We start from the raw sequence: 21,670 nt of genomic DNA, 5'->3' as shown, positions 1-21,670 counted from the left end.
GAAGTTGATCTTTGTAATTAATTTCTGAGGTAAAATAGTCTGCAAATCATTGTTATACAGCAACAGCATCACGCCACAGTTCAACAAAAATGTTTTCTTCTTTGGAAAGTTGCGCTCAAAATTTTTCTGCAGTTTCAAACTGAAATCGGATAGCTACAGTTTAGTTTTAAGGAATAATAACACAGCGTATAACTGCCTCTTTTCATCTATATTTGCACTTCAGTTGAAATAAAATGTACAACCATGAAAACGTGAAAGGTGTGTATTTACATTATTTTATTTGTCAGAAGTGCATCTTTATTAATGAATTTTTAACATTTTTTTATTTTTAATTTTTTTTTGACAGTGGTCTTGTATCAGTCTGCTGCAGGGGCATTCTGCCATTTATACAACAGACGTCATGAAGACGGACAGGAAACCTGGTTGCTAGGCGGCCATTTTGGGTCAAAGTTCAAAACATCAATGCAAATGACCTCCAAATCCGTGACTCAAAATGTCCGCGCTCGCAACCAGAAATATTCTGTTACCATCGACCACTGAGAGAAATTTCTTGATTTTTTTTTTCACAAGAGGTTAATACTGTTGAATCATGAAAGCTTCATTATTCGTGGCTGCCGGACTTGGACAAGTCTAGTACACCATGGTCCCAAAATTGTGCACGTCAATGCATAACCAAACAGAAATTGACAAATTGTATGCAGAGAAATGGGGATCCACTGTTTAGTGTAATGGACTTAAGGCGTCGTGATTAATTCTTTAAATCGTGGAATCAAGCCAAAAGGCCAATTCCATGTAGTTGCATGGCACAGAAAATGCTTACTGCACAAAACAAATTGACTGCAAAATGTTAATAGCAATGTTTACACTGATATGGCAATAGGTGACAAATCTGCAAACAAATCCACTAGGCATTATCTTCTGCTTTGCAACTGCATGAAATTTGGCCCTGCATGTCCCTGAGCAAGCCACTTTACCATGAGTTTCTCCCATGAGCCGTTTACCAGCTACTTGTGAGAGTAATCAAGAAATTTCTCATCACATAAATTATGTATGCAGATATCATGTGACCATAACAGCCGTCCTGATTGGTTCAAACTAAAAACTGACAACAATTAACCAAATATTAACAAAAAATAACTTTCTTCGCTTTTCAAGTCCTCAATGATATACAGAGAAAATAATCACAAAAAATTCTGAACAGCCGCAGAAACTGTACTTGTTTTCCATTTATAAACATGCATTCGATCAATGAATCTGAGTTGAGTTTTTAGAAAATCCCAAGCTTTTACAAGGTTGAGGCTTGGTTATTGAACTGCCAATCAGGACTGGCCACATGGTCACATGATCTACTTATCTGCATACGACCTTTAACCTCATCCGCCTCCACTTCTGGAGCTCCTTGCTGGTCTGAAACCTGAGCCTGTGCCTCCCATGAGTGGATTGTAGCCTGTGGAAATACGGAAAAAAAACTTATGAAATAACAGACTAAATAGAAGCTATGCTATGCTTGAAGCAAAGGTAGGACTACAAAGTTAAAGCAGATCATTTGCAGCTATCCAAAAAATAACTGACAAAATTATTGTTGTACAGAAAAATACTTGGACTTGTTTTAAAGATAGTAATGGCACTAAACTCCCTGTGAAATTATTGTTTCTGGCATGCTGCCATTTTGTAGAAAACAATCAAAGGAGGCCATTTCAAAAGATGCGTCAAGTGACACACTTTTGGAAATTTCCGTTAGTAGTTTGTTTTGTAAGTCGTCGAACCTGTGAATGGGGGTGCACAAGCATTGACAAGACACACACATGCGCACGGTTGCTATAATTTGCCAGTTCTGTTCGTGACATCACGTAGCTGCAATCGAGAACGTGTCCCAGACACTGATTTCGGGCACAATTCAAAACATGGCTGGGCAATTTTTGAATTAAAACCGAGATCCTAGAAATTTTGGTTTTTTTTCAGAATGTACAGCATTCACAGAGCTAAGAGTTTTATCAGGTTAGTTTTTAAGGCCAAAAAAAAAAGTCTCCAGTTTCTGATATGGAGCTTGCCCAAAAAGTGGTGTGGCGACACGTTTTTTTTTTTTTTTTTAACTGTTTTTTTTGCTTCAAATGTCGGCTGATGACTGCAAATGGTGCCCGACTAAACTTAGTGCAAATATTATCGGAGACCAGAGAGGCCACATAAAGCTTATTCTCGATCATAACCCAATCTAAAAACACGTTAAAATTGTGCAGCAGCAGGATTCCAGTCAAACCAGTGAGTTTGGCGGTTTTGAGACATCATCTTTCATTGAAAAAAAAACTTTTTCATTTTACCGACGTGCATGGCTACGGCGACGCGCGCGCATGCCAGAAACCGGAGACTTTTTTTTTTTGGCCTAAGCACCCATCTTTAGATTTTGAGCACTTTTGTGACTTGAACAAGTCCAGCCACAAGTTCAGTCACAAGTTCCGTCAAAGGTGACGGTGGCTGAACAATAACAAAGGAATGCCTTTGTCAAAGCTCATTTGAATAGCTTGTGAGTTGAATTGCGACTGGAGGACTTGTGGTGGACTTGCAGGGACTTGTGATGGATTGGACTACATCCCTGCCTTGGATTAGGCGGGGGTAGTATTACGTGTCCAAAAAAAAACGTGTCCTACTTTTGATAACTCTGTTGTTTACAAATGGAATTAAACCAAAACTTCAGATCATGTAAACACTTGAGGCATGATAAATTTTATGGAGCGATTTGTATCAGCTTTGTGCAAGAGGGGTGAGATTTAAATGCCATTCCAAAACAAATTATTCACTTTCAGAATGTGGATACAGCACTGGAGACGGTGGCGGAAGACGCGTGCTGCGGACGAAAGCTTCTGAAGGAATGCAGGATCACCCCTGATGTCATTGCACACCTCCTCGATCGTGTGTTGCGCCAAACGATCGAGGAGGCATGCAATGACATCAGGGGTGATCCTGCATTCCTTTAGAAGCTTTCGGCCGTAGCACGTGCCTTGCGCCACCATCTCCAGCGCTGTATCCACATTGGAGGACGCCAAGGCGAAAGTGGCAGATTCTGAAAGTGATTTTTTTTGGTATGGTGTCTAAATCTCACCCTCTTGCACAAAGCTGACGAAAGTCGCCCCAATAAAATTTGTCATGCCTTTATACAGGATCTAAAATGTTGGTTTAATTCCATTGGTCAACAACAGAGTTATTTAGGATCAAAGTTGGACATGTTGGTTTTTTGATACATAGTATTGTAGTCAAGGTGCTTATAATTACGATGGGCCACAAGTACTTGTCAAAGTATATAGCAAAAAGAAGGATTGTGATGTACTTGCGAACGGTCTCCCCCTAAAGAAGAAATAGCCGTGACAAGGGTGCATTAGTTAATATAGTGTGAATGATTTTAGGATTTTATTGGCGCTCCCCATTGAAAATGTTGCCCCACCCCCAAAAGAGGCAAAATTTTGGATTTTTTTTCTTGTGAAGTAGCACTTGGGTGAACTGTCCAAATGCGAAAAAGAAAAGTAAAAATTTTTTAATTATTTTTTGCGCGCAATGCCCCCCACTTTTTAAAATCATGGCCACGCCCACAAAAGGGTCAGAAAAAAATGGCATCAAGTGGTTTTGTACTTCTTGAGGTATCCTCTAGTGATCCTGAGAGTTTCAAAGAATGTACCCGAAATTGCATATGGGCCACCACAAGCCCACTGGCTATGCTATGGAGAGCAGTGAAGCGTGACCGAATCTGCCTGCTTGCCCTGAGCTTATATTAACAAAAGAATTATGCAGGGATTTGAAGCATCATCCATACTCCACTGAAGATTACCTTAAAAGAAATTTGAAGCGAGGGTACTAACTCTAAGGGTAAAAGTGTTTCTGGAAAGCTTGAAGGGTTTTGAAGTGCAGAAGACTAGAGGGTCAAGAGACTGACCTTGTCTGAGGGGTGGTTTCTTGGGTTTCTCCTTGCTCCCTGAGGCAGTTCCAGATGCTTGCTGTTGGCCATCTTCCTTGTTGAGTTTCTTGGAGCGATACCCTTGGCCTCGCTTGTGTCGTTCCCAGTCTTCTACCTGTTCCTTTCTCTTCTCTTCCTCCCTCTGGCACATATGAAACAAACATTTGTTAGTTAAACATTCTCTCAAAGAAATTGGGGGGGGGGGGGGATGGGGTGGGGGTGGGGTGGGGGATAGGGAAAAAGTGTTGTGAAGAAGGGGAAAGAAGAGGTAAATTCCATGCATAAAGACCCAGGGGTGAGATATGAGGAACATGAAAAATCTACGAAACATTCGGATGGCAGTTTTGGGGCCGCACTGGCTACAGCACACCTAACGTTACTTGCTTAAAGTTAAAGACACAGCTAACAGGAGCGTAGGGAACAAAGTCATGGATAGCCCAGGTTTCATTTTTGGGGGGCAAAAATATAATAAGAGCCTTTCATTTATACGGCTTGGGCCCCAGAAAAGCGTTGAAATCTTTCCCTAGTGTAAGTGTAGGGGGGGGGGGGCGTGGCTTCCACCCACCTCTTTTTGTTTCTCTGCATGCTCGGCAGCAATCGCATCATATTCTTGCTGCATGCGCTGCCTGGCTTTCTCCATGGCCTCTTGCCTAGCTAGTACATCCCCCGCATCTGGATAAGAAAGAACAGGGATGGAAGTGAACATGTGAACCCTAGCCCTGGTACTTGTGACCAGCACCTGATTTCATCAAACTCTTCGTAACTTACGATGCATTGAGCGCTGCGACGTGTCGTATCCCTCTGATGCGTCGCAGCTGCGACACGTCCGGCGATCCATTTCACGAAACACGTCGTAAGTGCGACGCGTCGTATGTGTGTTTATAGCACATCTCGGTGACTGTTTTATGTATTGAGTCAGCGTACAGTAAATAGTCGTCTGATATTCAACAAAGAGTAGTCGGATCTCAGCTCGAAATTTGTTAAAACGTAAAACAAAATGGCGGTCGTGCGATGCAATTTTGAAGGAAAGCAAGCTCTCAGTGGACTGTATAGCTACTTTGAAATTTCAACTGCAATATTCCGGTCTAATTCATAATTATTCAATGAATTTTCTATTTACAACTTTACACACATTGCCTCGGTATTATAATCTCGTTCATGTAATGTTATGGCATTAAACTGGCTAAGAAAGGGACTCTTCTTATTTTGCTATGACCACTAGACACGTTGTAACTTGTGACGTGTTTTAAGCCGTTGTCAAGGAACTTACGACGCGTTCAACACATCGCAACTTTCGTGAAATGGATGATACGACGCGTCGCGAGTTGCGCATGTTACACGTCGTAACTAGAGTTACGACGCATCGCAGCGCTTCGTGAAATCGGGTGCTGACCTTACAAATTTGCTATGAGAAATTAAGTTCAATTTAGGCAAACGGTAGTCTATTGGTAAACACTTGTATGGCAAGGGTCTATGATATGTGTGCAGATTTGACGATTGTAAATGCAAAACAAAGCGTCTCGGCCTCCAGATTCTGACCATTCAGCGGGTGCTTTCTATGCTGTCTTTGGCATGACATATGGTTAATGATAAGGTCAGCTGACAGCAGTTGACCAATCAACACCTTTGACAATTTTTACGCTCTAAAGATGTCGCAATCGACCTATCGTGTAAGAATCGCGTTAGAATCGCGTCAATGCAACTTGTGAAATATTGTCCAATTGCAAGATGCAGAATGCACAACATCTGAGACAAACAACTTAGCGTACAAAAAAATCCATAGGGCCTATAGCGTTGCCCAATGGGCGTGGCCAATTCGCAAACGATGACATTTCGAAAGTTGTCTGTGATTGGCTGGATCGCGGAGTCACAAACAATTCACATGGACGGTAATATCTCATGTTTGTATTTTGGCTGTGCATACAAACTTCTGATCCTCAGACTAGGGAAGGGGGGGGGGGGGGGCTGGGCTGGGCAAATCCTAAATGTTGCAAACTTTGTTTGCGTCCCCCAGACTCACCATACTGAGACAGGTTGGTGTTTTCCTCCCTTTTCTGCTTCCATTGTTCCAGCCGGGAGCCAAAGCGACCATACAGGTACAGGAAGCCAAGAATGCCGAGGATAATGTACCACCCGTAGCTGGACAGGAACTCAGAAGCTGCACAGTTAATGAAAAAAACACAACTTGTTAAAGCTATAGTCCATCATTTGCAGCCATCCGAAAAGTAACTGGCGTAATTAGTGTTGAAAAACATACTTGGTTGAAAGGTAGTAAGGGAACTAAACTCCCTGTGAAATTATTCTTTCTGGCAAGCTGTCATTTTGAAGTAATCAACGAAAGAAGGCCTTTCCAACGGTGATTCTTAAGAAGCACCGTAGGAAAATTTAAATTAGTAGTTCATTTTGTTATTCAGCGCAGCGCGCACAAGTATTGGAACGACGCACACGCGCGCGCAGTTGTTGTAATTCGTCGGATCAGTGCGCGACGTCACGTATAGCTGCAATTCAAAACAATTCAAAACATGATTCAGTAACTTTTGATTTGAAATTGAGATCTTAGAATGATGTTTTTCTCGGAATGTACAGCTGAAGCTTAGCTGAAACTTCATCAGGTTAGTTACTCAGTATCCTTCATTAGATTTTGAACTCTTTTGTTGCTTCAAACGAACAAAATGCACAAATTACAAATGATGGACTGTAGCTTTAAGCAAATTTCTTGCTTGAAATCCTGCTTGAAATTGAGAGTCGAGTTGAAGTCTACATGTATGGCTTGTGACCCATCAAATCTGGCATGCAGATGGTTGCACAACAGAAATAATAGCACAGAATAGAAGTAGATGACGTACATATATGTGACCTGCTCTACAAAAGGGTATTATGTCGCCAAAAAAAAAAAGTGAAATTGAGTTGTATACATGGTTGGAAAGCCCACAATGTAAGCTTTTATTTGGCACATGTAAAAGAGCTCCATAGCCCCTCCCACTCTGGAGACATGACGTGTTTGCATATTAATTACTTCCTTGCAGTTCAAATTACACAACTGAGAAAACAGGCTTTGAAATAGCTGGCTCTGTTCTAGAACAACAGAACAATGCACACAAAATGGTTGTTTTCTCCACTTTGTTCATCAAAATCAACATTTTTGAGAACGAAACCTAAAACTGCAGGTATTAAAGATGTCGTTCATGACAAAAATTTAAAATCACATTTTGACAAAATGTTCACCCTCTCAATGTTGAGCGGGCCATTACACAATAATGCTCAGCGCGACCTAATACCTTTTTTTGTGGAGCAGGTCACATATATACATGTATATATAAGGCCAAATAAAAAATAAAAAACATGTTTGCGTCCCGCCCGCTTCCTTTTTGGGGGCCCTCTCCTTTCCTTTTTAATTTTTTTTTTAAATCACCAAAAAATGATAGGCTATAAGAAATTAATAACTTAATATCTTAGGGTGAATTTACAGCTGTCACGGCTGTGGATTTTCTAGCACTACTGCGTGGAGCGTTGAACTGCGATACCCTTCGTACTAACACTCCACCGATTTGGCATACTTTGGTGACATGTACACGGTATGCATTTTGAGCATACCCTCGCGAGGACAAAAGGCCCCCCAAAAAAACTGGTAAAGAGAATACAAATGAGACAGACAGTAAATTTTGTATATGCTTTTGAACATTAAAAGTAGCTTGATATGGTAGAAAAAGCAATAAAGAACAGCTTCTGCATATCAATTATGTTAAACTTATTTAAAAACTTGTTTTTTTGAACGCGAAATGTACGGCGAATTTGTCAATTTTCGTCTGGTGCGTTGTCGTGGAAAGCATTCTCGTTGTCTTGCTTTCCGCGACAACGCACAAGACGAAAACTGAACCCACTTGCGGCACCTGAAAGCTGTGTGGTACCCACATACATCGCACGCGCAGATTTTTTTTCGATGTCATCACATGATGCATGTATTTGAATAATTAACAAAACAAAATGGACAACAGCCGTTGGAACTGGCGTTTTTTTTACGGACAAGCCACCGAAATCGTCAAGATTTTTCACATTTTTTTTTTTTGGTCTGTTTCAAGTCGATCATTAGCTTCGTGAATGACTGCTGAATGAATGAGGTGTGTAAATGAAATCTGGGGTGGGATATTAGAGGTGAAAATGCACAATTTTTGAGAGGCCATTTTTTTTAGGGTCTCTTAATTGCTGCCATTCTAATGAACAGGTTATGTCTCCAGCGTAATGCATGTGAATGAATATGAGCATGTCAGCTGGAGTTCCTCTAGCCCCATAAATGTGGCCTATTTACTGGACTGCCTCCGTAAACATAGGCCACACATCCACCTGTACAAAAAACGTGTCGACTTTGCCAAATTTTGATTTTCGCATTTAGGCTTAGGCAAAATAAAAAAAAAAACATGTTTAGCGTCCTGCCTCTTTGACGAAAAGGAAGGAGGAGGCCCTTTTTTTTTTTCTTTTTTTCTTTTCAAAATGGCCGCCCGACACATTTTTCAAGACAACACGGCCGGGCTATTTTTCAAGATGGTTACCAGCTTTTTTCAAAATGGCCGCCACTTGGACTCATTGACTATTTCCACAGCTTTATACACGGTATAAAAGTCTAAAAATATGATTTCTTTCGTCAGAGATCGTTAAAAGTTATCAATTTTTGTCTTTAAAAAAAAAAAAAAAAAAAAAAAAAAAAAGGAGGCGGCCTCTAAAAAGGAAGCGGGCGGGGACGCTAAACATGTTTTTTTTTTTACTTCGCCTTAGTTTGTAGTTTTTTTTTGCTTTAGAAGCATACTCACCCTCTTTATAGGCTAATCAGAAAGTGCTGCCTTTTTCAGATGTATATTTTTCGTGAAATTTACAGATTCATTTTTACACGTTTGCGTATCAAAATTTCATTTTCAACATGAAATTTCACAAAAATTAGACATCTGAAAAAGGCAGCACTTTCTGACTAGCCTATAAAGAGGGTGAGTATGCTTCTAAAGCAAAATAATCCTACGAACTAAGCCTAAATGTGAAAATCAAAATTTGGCAAAGTCGACACATTTTTGTACATGTGGACATGGTGGATGTGTGGCCTATGTTTACGGAGGCAGTCCAGTAAATAGGCCACATTTATGGGGCTAGAGTTCCTCAAGCTAGATACAAACCATATCCAACGCCTTGTGTCACCGATTCTGGCGTCTGGTTGCCATCCTCGGGTAGTTTTCTGTCTTCAAAAAGCCCTTCAGACATTCTGACTTTTTCAGTAACTAGCAACTAGCATCAACTAAATTCCGGGATTTTTTGTCCCGCTAGCACACTGCAGTCGATCTACAATTGTGAGTGGTCTGGTTCCTGACATTTTCTGGTTGCTGCACTCGTTTGAGAAGTCTAGAACCTAGACGTAGGCTGACGTGTTGATAAAGGGCGCCCTCTATTGATTTCGTTTTATTACACAGCTTCTATTTTCTAACATACATGTATTAATTATTTTGCTTCCTAATTCATTACATTTAATGAATAATTACATTTATTTAAATTCATTGAAATGGGAATCTGGTTGCATAATAATAAAACTAAAATCCTGTAGAGACATCTCAGCTCAATTCTCAGGGAAAACTCACAAAGTGATTTACAATTTTGGTAAACAAAAAATATAACATTTTCCCATTTATCACAAACTGCAGTGGTTTTCAAAAAGAGAGTGTGCCGGGTCTCAACCGGTGGCGGCCTTTAACAAAGCTTTGTCAACCACAGTGAAACATTAATTTTGTTTAAAGACATCGAATCCCTGCATCAAATGACACCTATAACAATATTTTTTTTTATCTAGAGTAGAGTTTACAGACGAACAAGGAGTACACAGTTACAGCTGACACTTTGGGTTCAAAATAATTTAATTCCAATTTTCATTCTTTGGTTCACCATGTACTGAATTAAAAAGTACCAATTCTTACAGTATTTTCTTTGGCTTGGAAAACAAAATTACAACATGTATCATACAAGTCAATACACAACGTTAAAGTTCTTACAAAAAAGTGGCATTTTGAAAACAAAAAGTCACTGGCTTCAGAGTGTATGATGCTACCTGATCAAATGTGACGTTGCAAATACCGTGCATTTCAAATAATCATAAAGTTGACATGAGTTCAGTACAATGTATTAGTAATAATTACTCTTTGCCTGATTACCTACAGTTAGTAAAAAAGTATACTAAATGAAATGAACAAAAACTGCTCTTTATACACAATTTTTACGAAGTCAAACTTTTTTTTTTATAAAATACAAAATTTGGTCACAACTTTATTGCCTTTTAAAACAATAACTTCATATAAATTGTCAATTTTAAATATCAAGTACATACTAAGGGCTTGGTCATTTCAGCTAACAAAAGGAGCTATTCATAAAATTCCCTCTATCAATTTGATTAATTAGTGTTTGTTGCAGAGTTTTGAAGGATTGATGCAATTATGGTCACCCCTCCAATGAACAAATTCAACTTTTAATGGATTTTATTTTAGGATTAAAGCTGAATCCAATTTTTACATGGTGGCAATTGGAGGATTTTGCAGGATTGAGGATGGTTCCTATCCAAAAGGGCCTAGGTTACAATGAAGGGTTACAATGTACCTTTATAATGGAAATAAACTTGCTGCTGACCATTGTATCTTTTCTTGAAAAAAAACACCATAGTTTTCGTCAAAACCTTTCTTATTCAACTCCATTTTGTATATTGGCTCCACACACAATACTGTACAAAATGTACTTCCTTTAGGCCAAAAAAAAAAAGTCTCCAGTTTCTGGTATGGAGCTTGCCCAAAAAGTGGTGCGGCGACGCGGCTTTTCTTTTTTTTTAACTGATTTTTTTGCTTCAAATGTCGGCTGATGACTGCAAATGGTGCCCGACTAAACTTAGTGCAATTACTGCAAATAATATGGGAGTCCAGAGAGGCCACATAAAGCTTATTCTCGACCATAACCCAATCTAAAAACACGTTAAAATTGTGCAGCAGTCAAACCAGTAAGTTTGGCGGTTTTGAGACATCATCTTTCATTGAAAAAAAAACTTTTTCATTTTGCCGACGCGCATGGCTACGGCGACGCGCGCGCATACCAGAAACCGGAGACTTTTTTTTTGGCCTAAAGGGACTGTACAACATTTGCTTTTGCTGCAATTTTCAGAAATAAATCGGGATTTGGAGGATTAGTATGTTATAGCAAATATTGTTACACTGACTTGCTTAAGATGAAACGGAGCAATTAATACAATTTGGGTAATGAAAGGTCAGAGAATCAGTCTAGCAGGCTTGTATCCATTCACAGGTGTGTAATCCATTGCACAGAAAAGGCAGAATAACTAAATATGAAAAATCAGGAAAAGCTTTTTTGAAAAAAAAAAAGTTTTCTCCAATGGTGGTCAGCCGACCAGGTGTGGAAAAATACAGTATTTCTTGAGAATGACAGCACACCAGGAGCCATGATTTTACAGGATGCTTGAGACTGTTAGTCCCTATAATTCAGTAAGGTATTTCGTGATAATTTGATCATTTCGTTTATGTTTGCATATGTTGTAGTTTCCCTTTAATGTTGACCAAAAAGGTTTTATAGACACATGAACGCTACTCCAATGAATATAAAAACAAACAACCTAGACCTTAGCTGTGTTTCTAACCACAAAATGCTGCGTCCAGTAACCACCATGTTGTAAACGTAAACACTCATTGTGATCGTAAACAACCCACATCATCATGTGACCGTCCCCTTGCGCGTTTAATGCGCCACAAATTTTGTTCAAATTTATAGTCTGAAAATTCAGGCGCTTGTCAGGTCTAGGTTTTTGTTTTTAAACGTCTATGGTTCACAAATACAAAGCTTTCTCCAAATACGGCCATCTGCAAGTACATGAACTGTTCATTAACAGAGTCAACAAGGAAATGAATACATCATGTGTACTTATTTCTAAAACTTTTTTGCAGGTTTATGCTCAATTAAATAACAAAATAAAGTAACTCTTTATCACACACAAAGCCAGGTTACTGAGGCTACAAAAATATACAAACACTGGAGAAGCTAAATATACAGTCTCACATCCTGAAAGCACCAGATGAACTTATAAATATTTAAAAAATGCATATCGACATACCAAAAATATAAACAAGTTCTTGTCAAAGTTATGTTGCATAATTATTAAATACATGTAGCACAGAGCTTTAAAATTTGTCATTAGTACCAAACAGGTACAGGTTACTCATGCGACAGCCTACTACACCAAGGACGATATTAGCTCCCCGCGGTATTGGAAGTTGACAAACTAGTTCCTCAGATTTGCCTTGGGAACTAGTTTGTCAACTTCCAATACCTTGGGGAGCAAATATCAAATGCCCACTCTCAAACCATGTTATATTTGTATACTGTTCTGCGCTCGGTTCTATATGATCTTTGCCTACTACAATGACGACACTGACTTTCCAGGGAGGGCCCTCTGGCTTCTACCTATCAGATAAGTCTATTGATGCCTGATATCTCACCAATGCTAGCACAAAGCCTAGCCCGCTCCAGCAGCAGGCTTGACAACTTGAACATTCCCCGGCCGTTTCATTTTCATCTTAGCCTTCAAGATTTGTAGGTAATCAATGGCAGGGTAGGTGATCCGTTTACACTGCATGTCGTTCTTGGCCTTTGGCCGCAGCACGTATCTCTCGATGACCGTCCTGCCGCTCATTTCGCTGACTTTCTTCTTCCCTTGCACGCAGTGAGCCTTCAGCTCCTGGTTGCGCCGCTCGAGCTCTGCGACATCCGCAGCCATCCGCTCCACCCCGTACTCCTCAATCTTGGTCCAGAGCACAGTGTTGAAGTGTTGGTAGAGTTTGAAGTCACCGCTGAGCCACCCCAGGAGGTTTTTCTCCGTCTCGGTAGTGATGGTTTCAACCAGCATGCCGCTGCGAGCATTGCTGGTGAAATAGGTGATGTCATCAAACGTCCAACACATCGTGTCCTTCAGCAGAATCAAGGACTCCTTCAGATGCTCGGCAATCAAGACCAAATCAAAGGACTCTCCCAGGTACTTGATCCATTTGTCTATCGCCACGCCATTATCCATTGCCTTCAGCTCCATTCCCAGGTCATACAGCATGGGATTCCGTGCGCTGTGCTTCGGGCTCTTCGGACCGTACTTTCCGTAGATGGCCTTGGGGGACGAAGCAAACTCTTCAAGGGAGGCTTTGAACTTGTCCTTCATTCTGTAGAAGCTGTACATGCTCTCAAATTGTCTGGGCGGGTAACGAAGGATCGTGATGAATTTGGCTCCTGGGACCATAGCTTTCTTCATATCTGAAATTCAAATAAATGATATGAGTTCTCAATGACTAATGACACATTAATGTAACTTACACTGCTGCTTTTGTGAGGTCTCAACTTCAGAGATGCCGACTTTACAGACTACAAAATAGTAATGATTCTTCCTGCAAAGAGTAATGCTAATGTAAATACATCTACATGTAGGACAACAGTCAAGTTTAAGAGTAACCACAGTATTTTTCAGAGTAACCACAATGTTGGCGTATAGGACAGCTGGAATTTTCAAGAGTAGTAACATGCCTCAAAATCCTAATAATTACTCCAATAGAGAAATGGTTGGCATCTCTCCAACTTTGAAACCCTGTTTTGTAGCCAAGCTTTACATTACAGTAAAAAGTAAAGTCTGTCCCGAGCCAATGTGGCTCATCAGGCCTGTGTTTATCTCCGGTTTCCTTGGCATGAAACGACTCAGAATATTTCTACTCCCCCTGAATGGGATGCCAGTCCATCGCAGGATTACTCCCCAGCTAATTCCGGTACCCATTTATACTCCTGGGTAGAGAGGGACAAGTGGGGGTGAAGTGCCTTGCCCAAGGACACAATATATGGCCAGCGGCTGGATTCGAACCCCGGACCCTCTAATCATGAGTCACGAATCCTAACCACTAGGCCACACACTCCCCCACAGTACAGTACAAAAGTTCAAAACCTTTAAATTTGGTCTTGACTTTATTCCTGGCTCTGGCTTTTTAAATATAGATTCGAGATTTCTTTCAAACGAAAATCACATTGGCTTTTGACCCTTTAGTGACTGCAGAATCAACCACAGCTGCGCTGGATGTACCCAATATTTGATCATCAAACTAATGTCTGAAAGAATTTTTAATCCAAATATTCGCAAAATGTGAGCGATGATGATGAAAGGTTTATTGTTTGGCAAATTCCACAATTTAAAGTGCATGATATGACGGCTTCCGTAAAAAGAATACTAGCTCAAATTTTCTTTTTCAAAATAGGTCAAATATTGGCTGCAATAATTATTGCAAATCCTGAATGGCAGTTGAATCCAGATTAAGCTGGTGCATTTTTAATTGATGGGCACATTTTGAATTATCGAATATTTGATCATGTCCAAGCTTAGAATAAATTATTAGCAAACGCACAGCCCTACAACTTTTTATTAGAAATTTGTAAGTTTAACTTTTGCATAATTTGAAATGAACACACACACGAAAAATGGGCTGTTGCCCCTTTAGCATGTTTAGCGACTGTAGCAGCCGAAAGCAGCCAAAAATCAAACGCACATTCTAGCCGCACATGGCTTGCATATTCAACCATTTGTTATGAATTCATTGGTTTTGAAGAACCTGTGAGGATTAGGTTTACAAAAAATGTAAGTTAAATAATACACACAAAACGGTTTAATCACTTACTCTCCTTATGGAAGCGGGCATGGTTGGCCAGGATGTCGTAAGTCCCCGTGGCCAGCCGCATTGCAAACGACGGCCTAAACTTGGTCGGAGCTCCCATGTACACGTCCACGATGGGTAGGGCGAATGTCAGATCCCTCACGTCGCCGAAGCGATACAAGACGTTCTGGATCGTAGAGCTGCCCGTCTTGTGCGTCTTGAGCAGCAGGATGCCTCTCTTCTCCTTACAAGTTGAACTTTGACCTTTGCCCTCAGGAGATTTGACTCCGAGACTGGAGTTGCCTCTGGCGATGATTGGGTCCTCTTTGCGTTGCGTGATGTTGGTTTCTCCTGCGCGAAGATCCTTATGAACTTTTTTACTGCCAAGGCTGCTCTCTGATTGGTTTGTCTTTGTCGCTCCGCGATTAAGTGAGAGTGCCCTCATCCCCTCCTCATCTCCTTGTTTCTGTCGGTCTTGAGCGATTCTGACACCGGGATGCAGGAGGGGTTGCAATGACTGACTTGCGTGTACATGTATGCTTGGGTTGCTGTTGAGAAATGACAAATTCTGGATATTTATCAAGCACGTTGGCCAACTCTAACACTATTTCATGCCACATTACACCGCTCATTGGTTTAAATTAACCCTTACTCTCTGAGGGTAGTTTACTGCATGTCAGTTGGTTATGCCAATGCCCTCCAGCTGCAGTGCATTGGCAGATAGTTTGTCTTAACAGTGAAGGCTCCAATTGGCAGGAATTGGAGGCCCTGGAGGGTGCCTGATACTGACCAGCTGGGGGCACTCACTTTGTTATCAGAGGACTCTCATTGTTCTCTGTGGCATGTATTGGAGTGCCTGTCCAGTTACCCTTGAAATGACATGGCAGATATTGGAGGGCCGTGCAAAAAACATATGCCATTTTCTTAAGGCACATAATGGCATGCGTTGGAGGGTCCAGTTGGGTAAGGGTTAATGGCAAGAAAACTCAATAAGCCTCTGTTCTGATGAATTCACACTTTGTTGGGCTACAAAATTGTCATCCCTTCCAGGCTCCCATAAGCAAGCACCCATGTAAACAAAGTGTGACGTCATCAGTACAGAGTTATTCTGTAGGCTACCACAAATTGTGGCAACGACACACAGTATTATAATGTACATGAGTTTGTTTCTGCATAATGGGACGTTGAACAATAGAGGACAATAGGGTCCCCAATTTCCCGAAGGCCCCACTTTACAAGCGTGTACAAAACATATGGTAGGTCTTCCTAAAAAGTTGAAGTACAAACAAAAGAGGGACAATAGGGGGTCCCCGATTGCAGGCAAATACACACTTGGGCGTTCATGTATACATGTATGTGTAAATATGTCGTGTGCCCGGCAGAAGGGCATATAAGTGCATATGCCCTTATGCAATAGCGCATAATGACCAAAATGTTCCCAGCAAAAGGGCATATGCAGAAAACTGCCTCCATTTTAATGAAATCTAAACATTTTCGTCAGAAACTAATAGATGTTCTTAAACTTATGATTCCTACGTGTGACAAATTTCAAATTCGTACGATTTATATTACGTGTGGGAGAACATTGGATACATAATGCGCGCGAGGGAACAATGGAACCTTTCAATGCAATATTCTCGAAAATGATTTTTGCGTCAGAACTCTCATACATGTACCTATGCCTTTCTGCCAAGCACCCGACGAATTATCCTTTCATAAACATGTAAGTGGGATGACAGACATCATCAAGCAAACTTGAACAGTAAAAATTGAATACATTATGCTGTACATGTAGTCATGTGAAACATTTCACATGCATGCAGCGGAAAAATGGTAGTGCCAAAATTTGATACATGTAAACACAATGATACTGTTATTTTTGCCGCCTCTGACCGTGACCAATTTTGCCTTTTATGGACCCATCTCCTTCCCCACCCCATTCCCAACCCCCTGTCAAACCCGAAGTAAGCACAAACCTTTTGGGGAATATCCTATTGGTCCTTGACACAGCACCCCTGGTGTTCTGATTGAGGTAAATCAGCGAGATGACCACAAACACTGTTGCAAGAAGGAGGGTCGCAACAAATGCCTTCATGATACTCATGGTGACAGACTCCGCCCCTGGGCTGGCAAGATCCCACCCCCTCAAGCTGGCTAGACTCCTTTTGAATGGAAAGACTCTGACCCTAGGAATGACTAGAATCCGTCCCTTGGCTGGCTGGAGTCTGCCCCTTGGCTGGCTAGGCTCCGCCCCTTGGCTGGCTAGGCTCCACCCCTTGAGATGGCTGGACTCCGCCCCTTGGACTGACCTGAATGGCTAGACTCTGACACTAGGAATGACTAGACCCTGCCATTTGGTCAGCTAGACTCCACCCCTTAGTTGGCTAGACTCCACTCCTTGGCTGGCTAGACTCCACCCCTTTGGTAGCTAGACTCCACCCCTTGGTTGGCTAGACTCCACTCCTTGGCTGGCTAGACTCCGCCCCTTGGGTAGCCAAACTCCGCCTCTTGGGTAGCTACACTCAACTCCTTGGCTAGCTAGACTCCGCCCCTTGGGTAGCTAGACTCCGCCTCTTGGGTAGCTAGACTCCGCCCCTTGGGTAGCTAGACTCCGCCCCTTTGGTAGCTAGACTCCGCCTCTTGGGTAGCTACACTCAACTCCTTGGCTGGCTAGACTCCGCCCCTTGGGTAGCTAGACTCCGCCTCTTGGGTAGCTAGACTCCACTCCTTGACTGGCTAGAATCCGCCCCTTGGCCGGCTAGACTCCGCCCCTTGGTTGGCTAGACTCCACTCCTTGGCTGGCTAGAATCCACCCCTTGGGCTAGCTGGACCCCACCCCTTTGTCTGGCTACACTCCGCCCCCTGGGCTAGCTGGGCTCCCCGTCTTGACAATGCTTGGGCCAGTTAGATCTCATTCCTATAAGACAAACAAAATCCACTTTTGTGTTATAGGCTTAAAAGTTATTAAGCAGTGGGAATATCAAATGAAGAGGGCAGGATTTTGAAATAAGAGGGAAATTATGGTATAAAATGACAACAATCAGGATGACAAAAACAACATGAATCTGAAGATGGTGATAGGGCCATAACACCGGCGTGGTGCCCTTCACGTGTGTACGTTAAAGGAATGGGATTCTAGTTTTGGTTGGGAAACCAGACTAAATTACTCCATGCAGCTAAGTTAGCATCAAGTGTGTGCTCAACATTCGCGATGTCTGATAACTGACGGTGGTCAGTAAAAGCTCAGATTTTTCCAAAGAAATTTTGACCGATGGTCCCAACGCCAATCTTTCTGGAATTTTCGAGAGTTATGGATCAACCGGGACAACTTTTTGAATGGACTTGTGTTTCAGAAATGGGAATTCCAGACAAAGGGTATTTCGTCTATCAAACTAAATTTCTCATTTAGCAGATTAGTGCACTGACCCTTAGCTAATTGTAGTCTAAAATAGACCCTTGCTCTGGCGAGCCGACCATGGTCTACTATTCGTAAACAGATTTGGCAATTAATTATGCAACAAGACTGCTCATGACCTACATGTAGAGAAACTAACCATCAACAGGCGCCTTCTATATGCGCGTAATTTGCGCTCCCCGCGTGCATAAATATCACGCCTACGATGAGTAGCATTTGTTTACAGGCTGTTGTTCATTACAAAAAGGCGGAATCGAAATTGGCCAATCACAATCTTATTTCGGAATTTAATCATAATGTGATTTTGGAATGCAATGACATCACGCATGCTTAGATATCAGACATTATATACAGGAGACTTGGCTTGGTGTATAAGGCCAAAAAAAAAGTCTCCGGTTTCTGGTATGCGCGTGCGTCGCTGTAGCCATGCGCGTCGGCAAAATGAAAAAGTTTTTTTTTCAATGAAAGATGATGTCTCAAACCGCCAAACTCACTGGTTTGACTGGAATCCTGCTGCTGCACATTTTTACCGTGTTTTTAGATGGAGTTATGGTCGAGAATAAGCTTTATGTGGCCTCTATGGACTCTCAATCCCATATAGGCCTATTTGTACTAAGTTTAGTCGGGCACCATTTGCAGTCATCAGCCGACATTTGAAGCAAAAAAGTCGGGTAAAAAAAAAAAAAAGACGCGTGGCCGCACCACTTTTTGGGCAAGCTCCATACCAGAAACCGGAGACTTTTTTGTGGCCTAACGGGTGATACTCAGACTTAGAAGCTAAATGCTGATTGGCTGATAGTGATAAAAAAAAATATTTTGTTTATTTTTTTAGCAGCCAGTCAGCATTTGGGCTTTCATTATGTCAGACTGTCAGGCTTTCTGTTTCACTCATGTTGAGTGAGAACTACAATGTGCACTTCTCACGTCTGACTGCAAAAAAAAGGTAGAAAAGTCAAATTTTCTTTGAAAGTGCTTTCCAAATTACAACTAACATGAGTTTATATAAGGAAAAAAAACTGCATTATTCATTTAGCCTGCAAAAGTCACCTTGGTACTGGGCAGTCATCTGCAAAAGTCAGTTTTTAACAGAACTCCTAAAATACAGGTGTACTAAACTTTAGGACAAAAAATTGAATTCAAAAATGTGCCATTACAATTACAAATGATGGACTATACCTTTCAAGACAATACAAACCCCGCCTTTCAACTTCACCAGCTCTGTTTTGGAAACACTGATGGGAAAACAATTAAATTGATTTTTTTTGTCGTAATTTGTAGATCGAACTGTGCTTCTGGCACTAGCCTAAAGATAAGGATTACCGATAAAATGGCACATTTTCGAATTCAATGGGACATTTTTGAATTCAATTTTTTAAACATGCTAGTCCATGCTGACTGCTTCCTCCAGCCCTTATTACTAATATTTAATACAATAACCCAATGATAATATAGGGCGGAGGTAGACCCATGAACGTGGCGTTGTATTCAACCACGTTCACAAGCCACGTTCACGGGTCTAGGGCGGAGGTAACTCCAGCTACTGGGGACACACAATTTTTCCTCACATGTATCATCTCAATGATAAATTGAAGGTCATTCATTGCCAAAATGATTTTAACTTAGACTAGCCCCATAAATGTGGCCTATTTACTGGACTGCCTCCGTAAACATAGGCCACACATCCACATGTACAAAAACATGTCGCACTTTGCCAAATTTTGATTTTCCCATTTAGGCTTAGTTTGTAGGTTTTTTTGGCTTTAGAAGCATACTCACCCTCTTTATAGGCTAATCAGAAAGTGCTGCCTTTTTCAGATGTATATTTTTTGTGAAATTTCCAGATTCATTTTTACACGTTTTCGTATCAAAATTTCAACATGAAATTTCACCAAAAATATACATCTGAAAAAGGCAGCACTTTCTGATTAGCCTATAAAGAGGGTGAGTATGATTCTAAAGCCAAAAAAACCTTCAAACTAAGCCCAAATGTGAAAATCAAAATTTGGCAAAGTGTGACACATTTTTGTACATGTGGATGTGTGGCCTATGTTTACGGAGGTAGTCCAGTAAATAGGCCACATTTATGGGGCTAAACTTAGACATGAAGAATCTGAAACTGAGAAACATTTCCAATTTTGCTAGGAAATACTTAGAAAATTGTCTTGACTCTCCATAGTCTTTTGTACACAATCGTAGAAGTGGCGTCAGGCTGCAACATTTTTTTCTCCAAAAACAAGTAAAAAAGCTAAACAAACTCACCTGTTCAACACAACAAAATTACGCCACATCATCATCATGCGGTCATACTAAACAGCGTCAACACAGCGTCAACACACTCCAAAGCGTCAACACAGCGTCAACACAGCGTCAACACAGCGTCAACACATCCAAAATGCATTAAAATTGACAAAAACAGTATGTAACCCATACAGTATGGACAGAAACAAGATTTGTGCTTAAAATCAATAGGTTAAACGTCTGAAAATCGCGATTTTTAGTTCAAGAAAATTGGCTCTCCGTGCCGCTCCGAAATCGGCTACCGAACACCCGCCATGTTGCCTCAATGGCAGCGCGGACCATACCATTATTCTAAAGGGTGATAGCGTTGTACAATAAACCAACAGAGAGGGACGCGGCCGGGGTCGCCAGTGTTAAAAATATCTGCAAAGACTAACAATTTAATGCTGTGTTTACGCTGCAATTGCCTTTGTTGTTTAATTTTCTTTACTTGTTCGTTGGTATTTACATTATTGTATAATATTGCAAGGCGCCCTCTGTTGTTTATGACAAGATAATGTCATTACCTACACACCCCTACTTGAAATGGTGTAGTCCAAGCTTTGTGCGAAGTCAAGATGGCGGACAACGGCCGTGCAAGTTAAGGTCATTTTTTTCGCGTGAAAATACGATATTTTTAACAACGAAATGGAAACTCAATCCAATGGAAATTCTCCTTTATTGTATGTTTCACAATTATATGCCCTTTTTGTCAATTCAGAATGTGTTTTGGATGTGTTGACGGTGTGTTGACGCTTCTGTCATGTGTTGACGCTGTGTTGACGCTGTGTTGACGCTGTTTAGTGCGACCCTCATCATGACCATGAATGATGTAGTACTAGTGTACGCGATCGAACGCGTGTGTATATGCCTCTTGGTTTTGCATGCATGTCTTGCTGTGCTGTCCACACTGTGTGTGTTGCGCACTTTAATGATACAGGGTACGAGACAACCATCTTGAGTCACTGTTACACCAGTCTATTATGCTATTTTATGAAACTTCGGCTACATTTCCAGTGCGGCTTCATCTTCGGCATTATGGGATGATTATAGTCGTGTTCCCTAACGTGGCGCACTTCGAAGCTTACCCAACTTTCCTCGTGTAGTGTTGCCAAACCTCTTTGTTGACAAACCTCAAATTCATGCAGTGAAAAACTGGTACTTTTACCTTATTAATGCTTGCTATTTAACCTCTGTGAACAATTTCGGTTTCATAAAATTTAAGCCGAAATTAAAAAACGGTGGCGTCCGGAAATTGGGCACAAATTGGCGGAGTGTTCCCTAACGTGGCGCACTTAAATAAATCTCGGAAAATTCCAAATTCACATTTAAGAATTT

General features: G+C 41.1%; 2 protein-coding genes across 3 annotated transcripts; both read right to left on the bottom strand.

The window, feature by feature from the left end:
- Positions 1-333: 333 nt before the first annotated feature.
- On the bottom strand, positions 334-9,262 carry LOC119736160 (selenoprotein S-like). Its single transcript, XM_038210182.1, has 5 exons — positions 9,103-9,262; positions 5,964-6,101; positions 4,509-4,615; positions 3,923-4,085; positions 334-1,447 (listed from the first exon to the last, which is right to left on the bottom strand). The coding sequence occupies exons 1-5, from the start codon at positions 9,185-9,187 to the stop codon at positions 1,374-1,376; spliced, it is 567 nt and encodes a 188-aa protein (XP_038066110.1). The 5' UTR covers positions 9,188-9,262; the 3' UTR covers positions 334-1,373.
- Positions 9,263-11,586: 2,324 nt separating this feature from the next.
- LOC119736158 (galactosylceramide sulfotransferase-like) lies at positions 11,587-20,354 on the bottom strand. 2 transcript variants are annotated; one of them, XM_038210180.1, is made up of 4 exons: positions 20,315-20,354; positions 16,617-17,557; positions 14,665-15,188; positions 11,587-13,264 (listed from the first exon to the last, which is right to left on the bottom strand). In XM_038210180.1, exons 2-4 carry the CDS (start codon positions 16,742-16,744, stop codon positions 12,480-12,482), a joined length of 1,437 nt encoding a protein of 478 aa, XP_038066108.1. In that variant the 5' UTR covers positions 16,745-17,557; positions 20,315-20,354; the 3' UTR covers positions 11,587-12,479. The 2 variants fall into 2 exon arrangements, with proteins under 2 accessions (XP_038066108.1, XP_038066109.1); XM_038210181.1 differs by lacking the exon at positions 20,315-20,354 and having other exon boundaries at positions 16,617-16,862; positions 16,907-16,978.
- Between the last annotated feature and the right edge of the window lie 1,316 nt (positions 20,355-21,670).

This window comes from Patiria miniata, unplaced genomic scaffold, assembly GCF_015706575.1.
Source record: "Patiria miniata isolate m_02_andy unplaced genomic scaffold, ASM1570657v1 HiC_scaffold_29, whole genome shotgun sequence".
Lineage (NCBI taxonomy): Eukaryota > Metazoa > Echinodermata > Asteroidea > Valvatida > Asterinidae > Patiria > Patiria miniata.
The sequence above is the reverse complement of the archived record's forward strand: the minus strand, read 5'-3'. Positions and strand labels throughout refer to the sequence as shown.

Coding starts and splice junctions, on each gene's coding strand:
- LOC119736160 (XM_038210182.1), bottom strand. CDS start 9,187: ATGTCTGAAGGGCTTTTTGAAGACAGAAAACTACCCGAGGATGGCAAC. Junction 4,086..4,508: donor ATGCAGAGAAACAAAAAGAG/GTGGGTGGAAGC, acceptor CATATGTGCCAG/AGGGAGGAAGAGAAGAGAAA. Junction 1,448..3,922: donor GAAACCACCCCTCAGACAAG/GTCAGTCTCTTG, acceptor GTATTTCCACAG/GCTACAATCCACTCATGGGA.
- LOC119736158 (XM_038210180.1), bottom strand. CDS start 16,744: ATGAGTATCATGAAGGCATTTGTTGCGACCCTCCTTCTTGCAACAGTG. Junction 15,189..16,616: donor AATAGGATATTCCCCAAAAG/GTTTGTGCTTAC, acceptor ATTTCTCAACAG/CAACCCAAGCATACATGTAC. Junction 13,265..14,664: donor TGCCCGCTTCCATAAGGAGA/GTAAGTGATTAA, acceptor TTTGAATTTCAG/ATATGAAGAAAGCTATGGTC.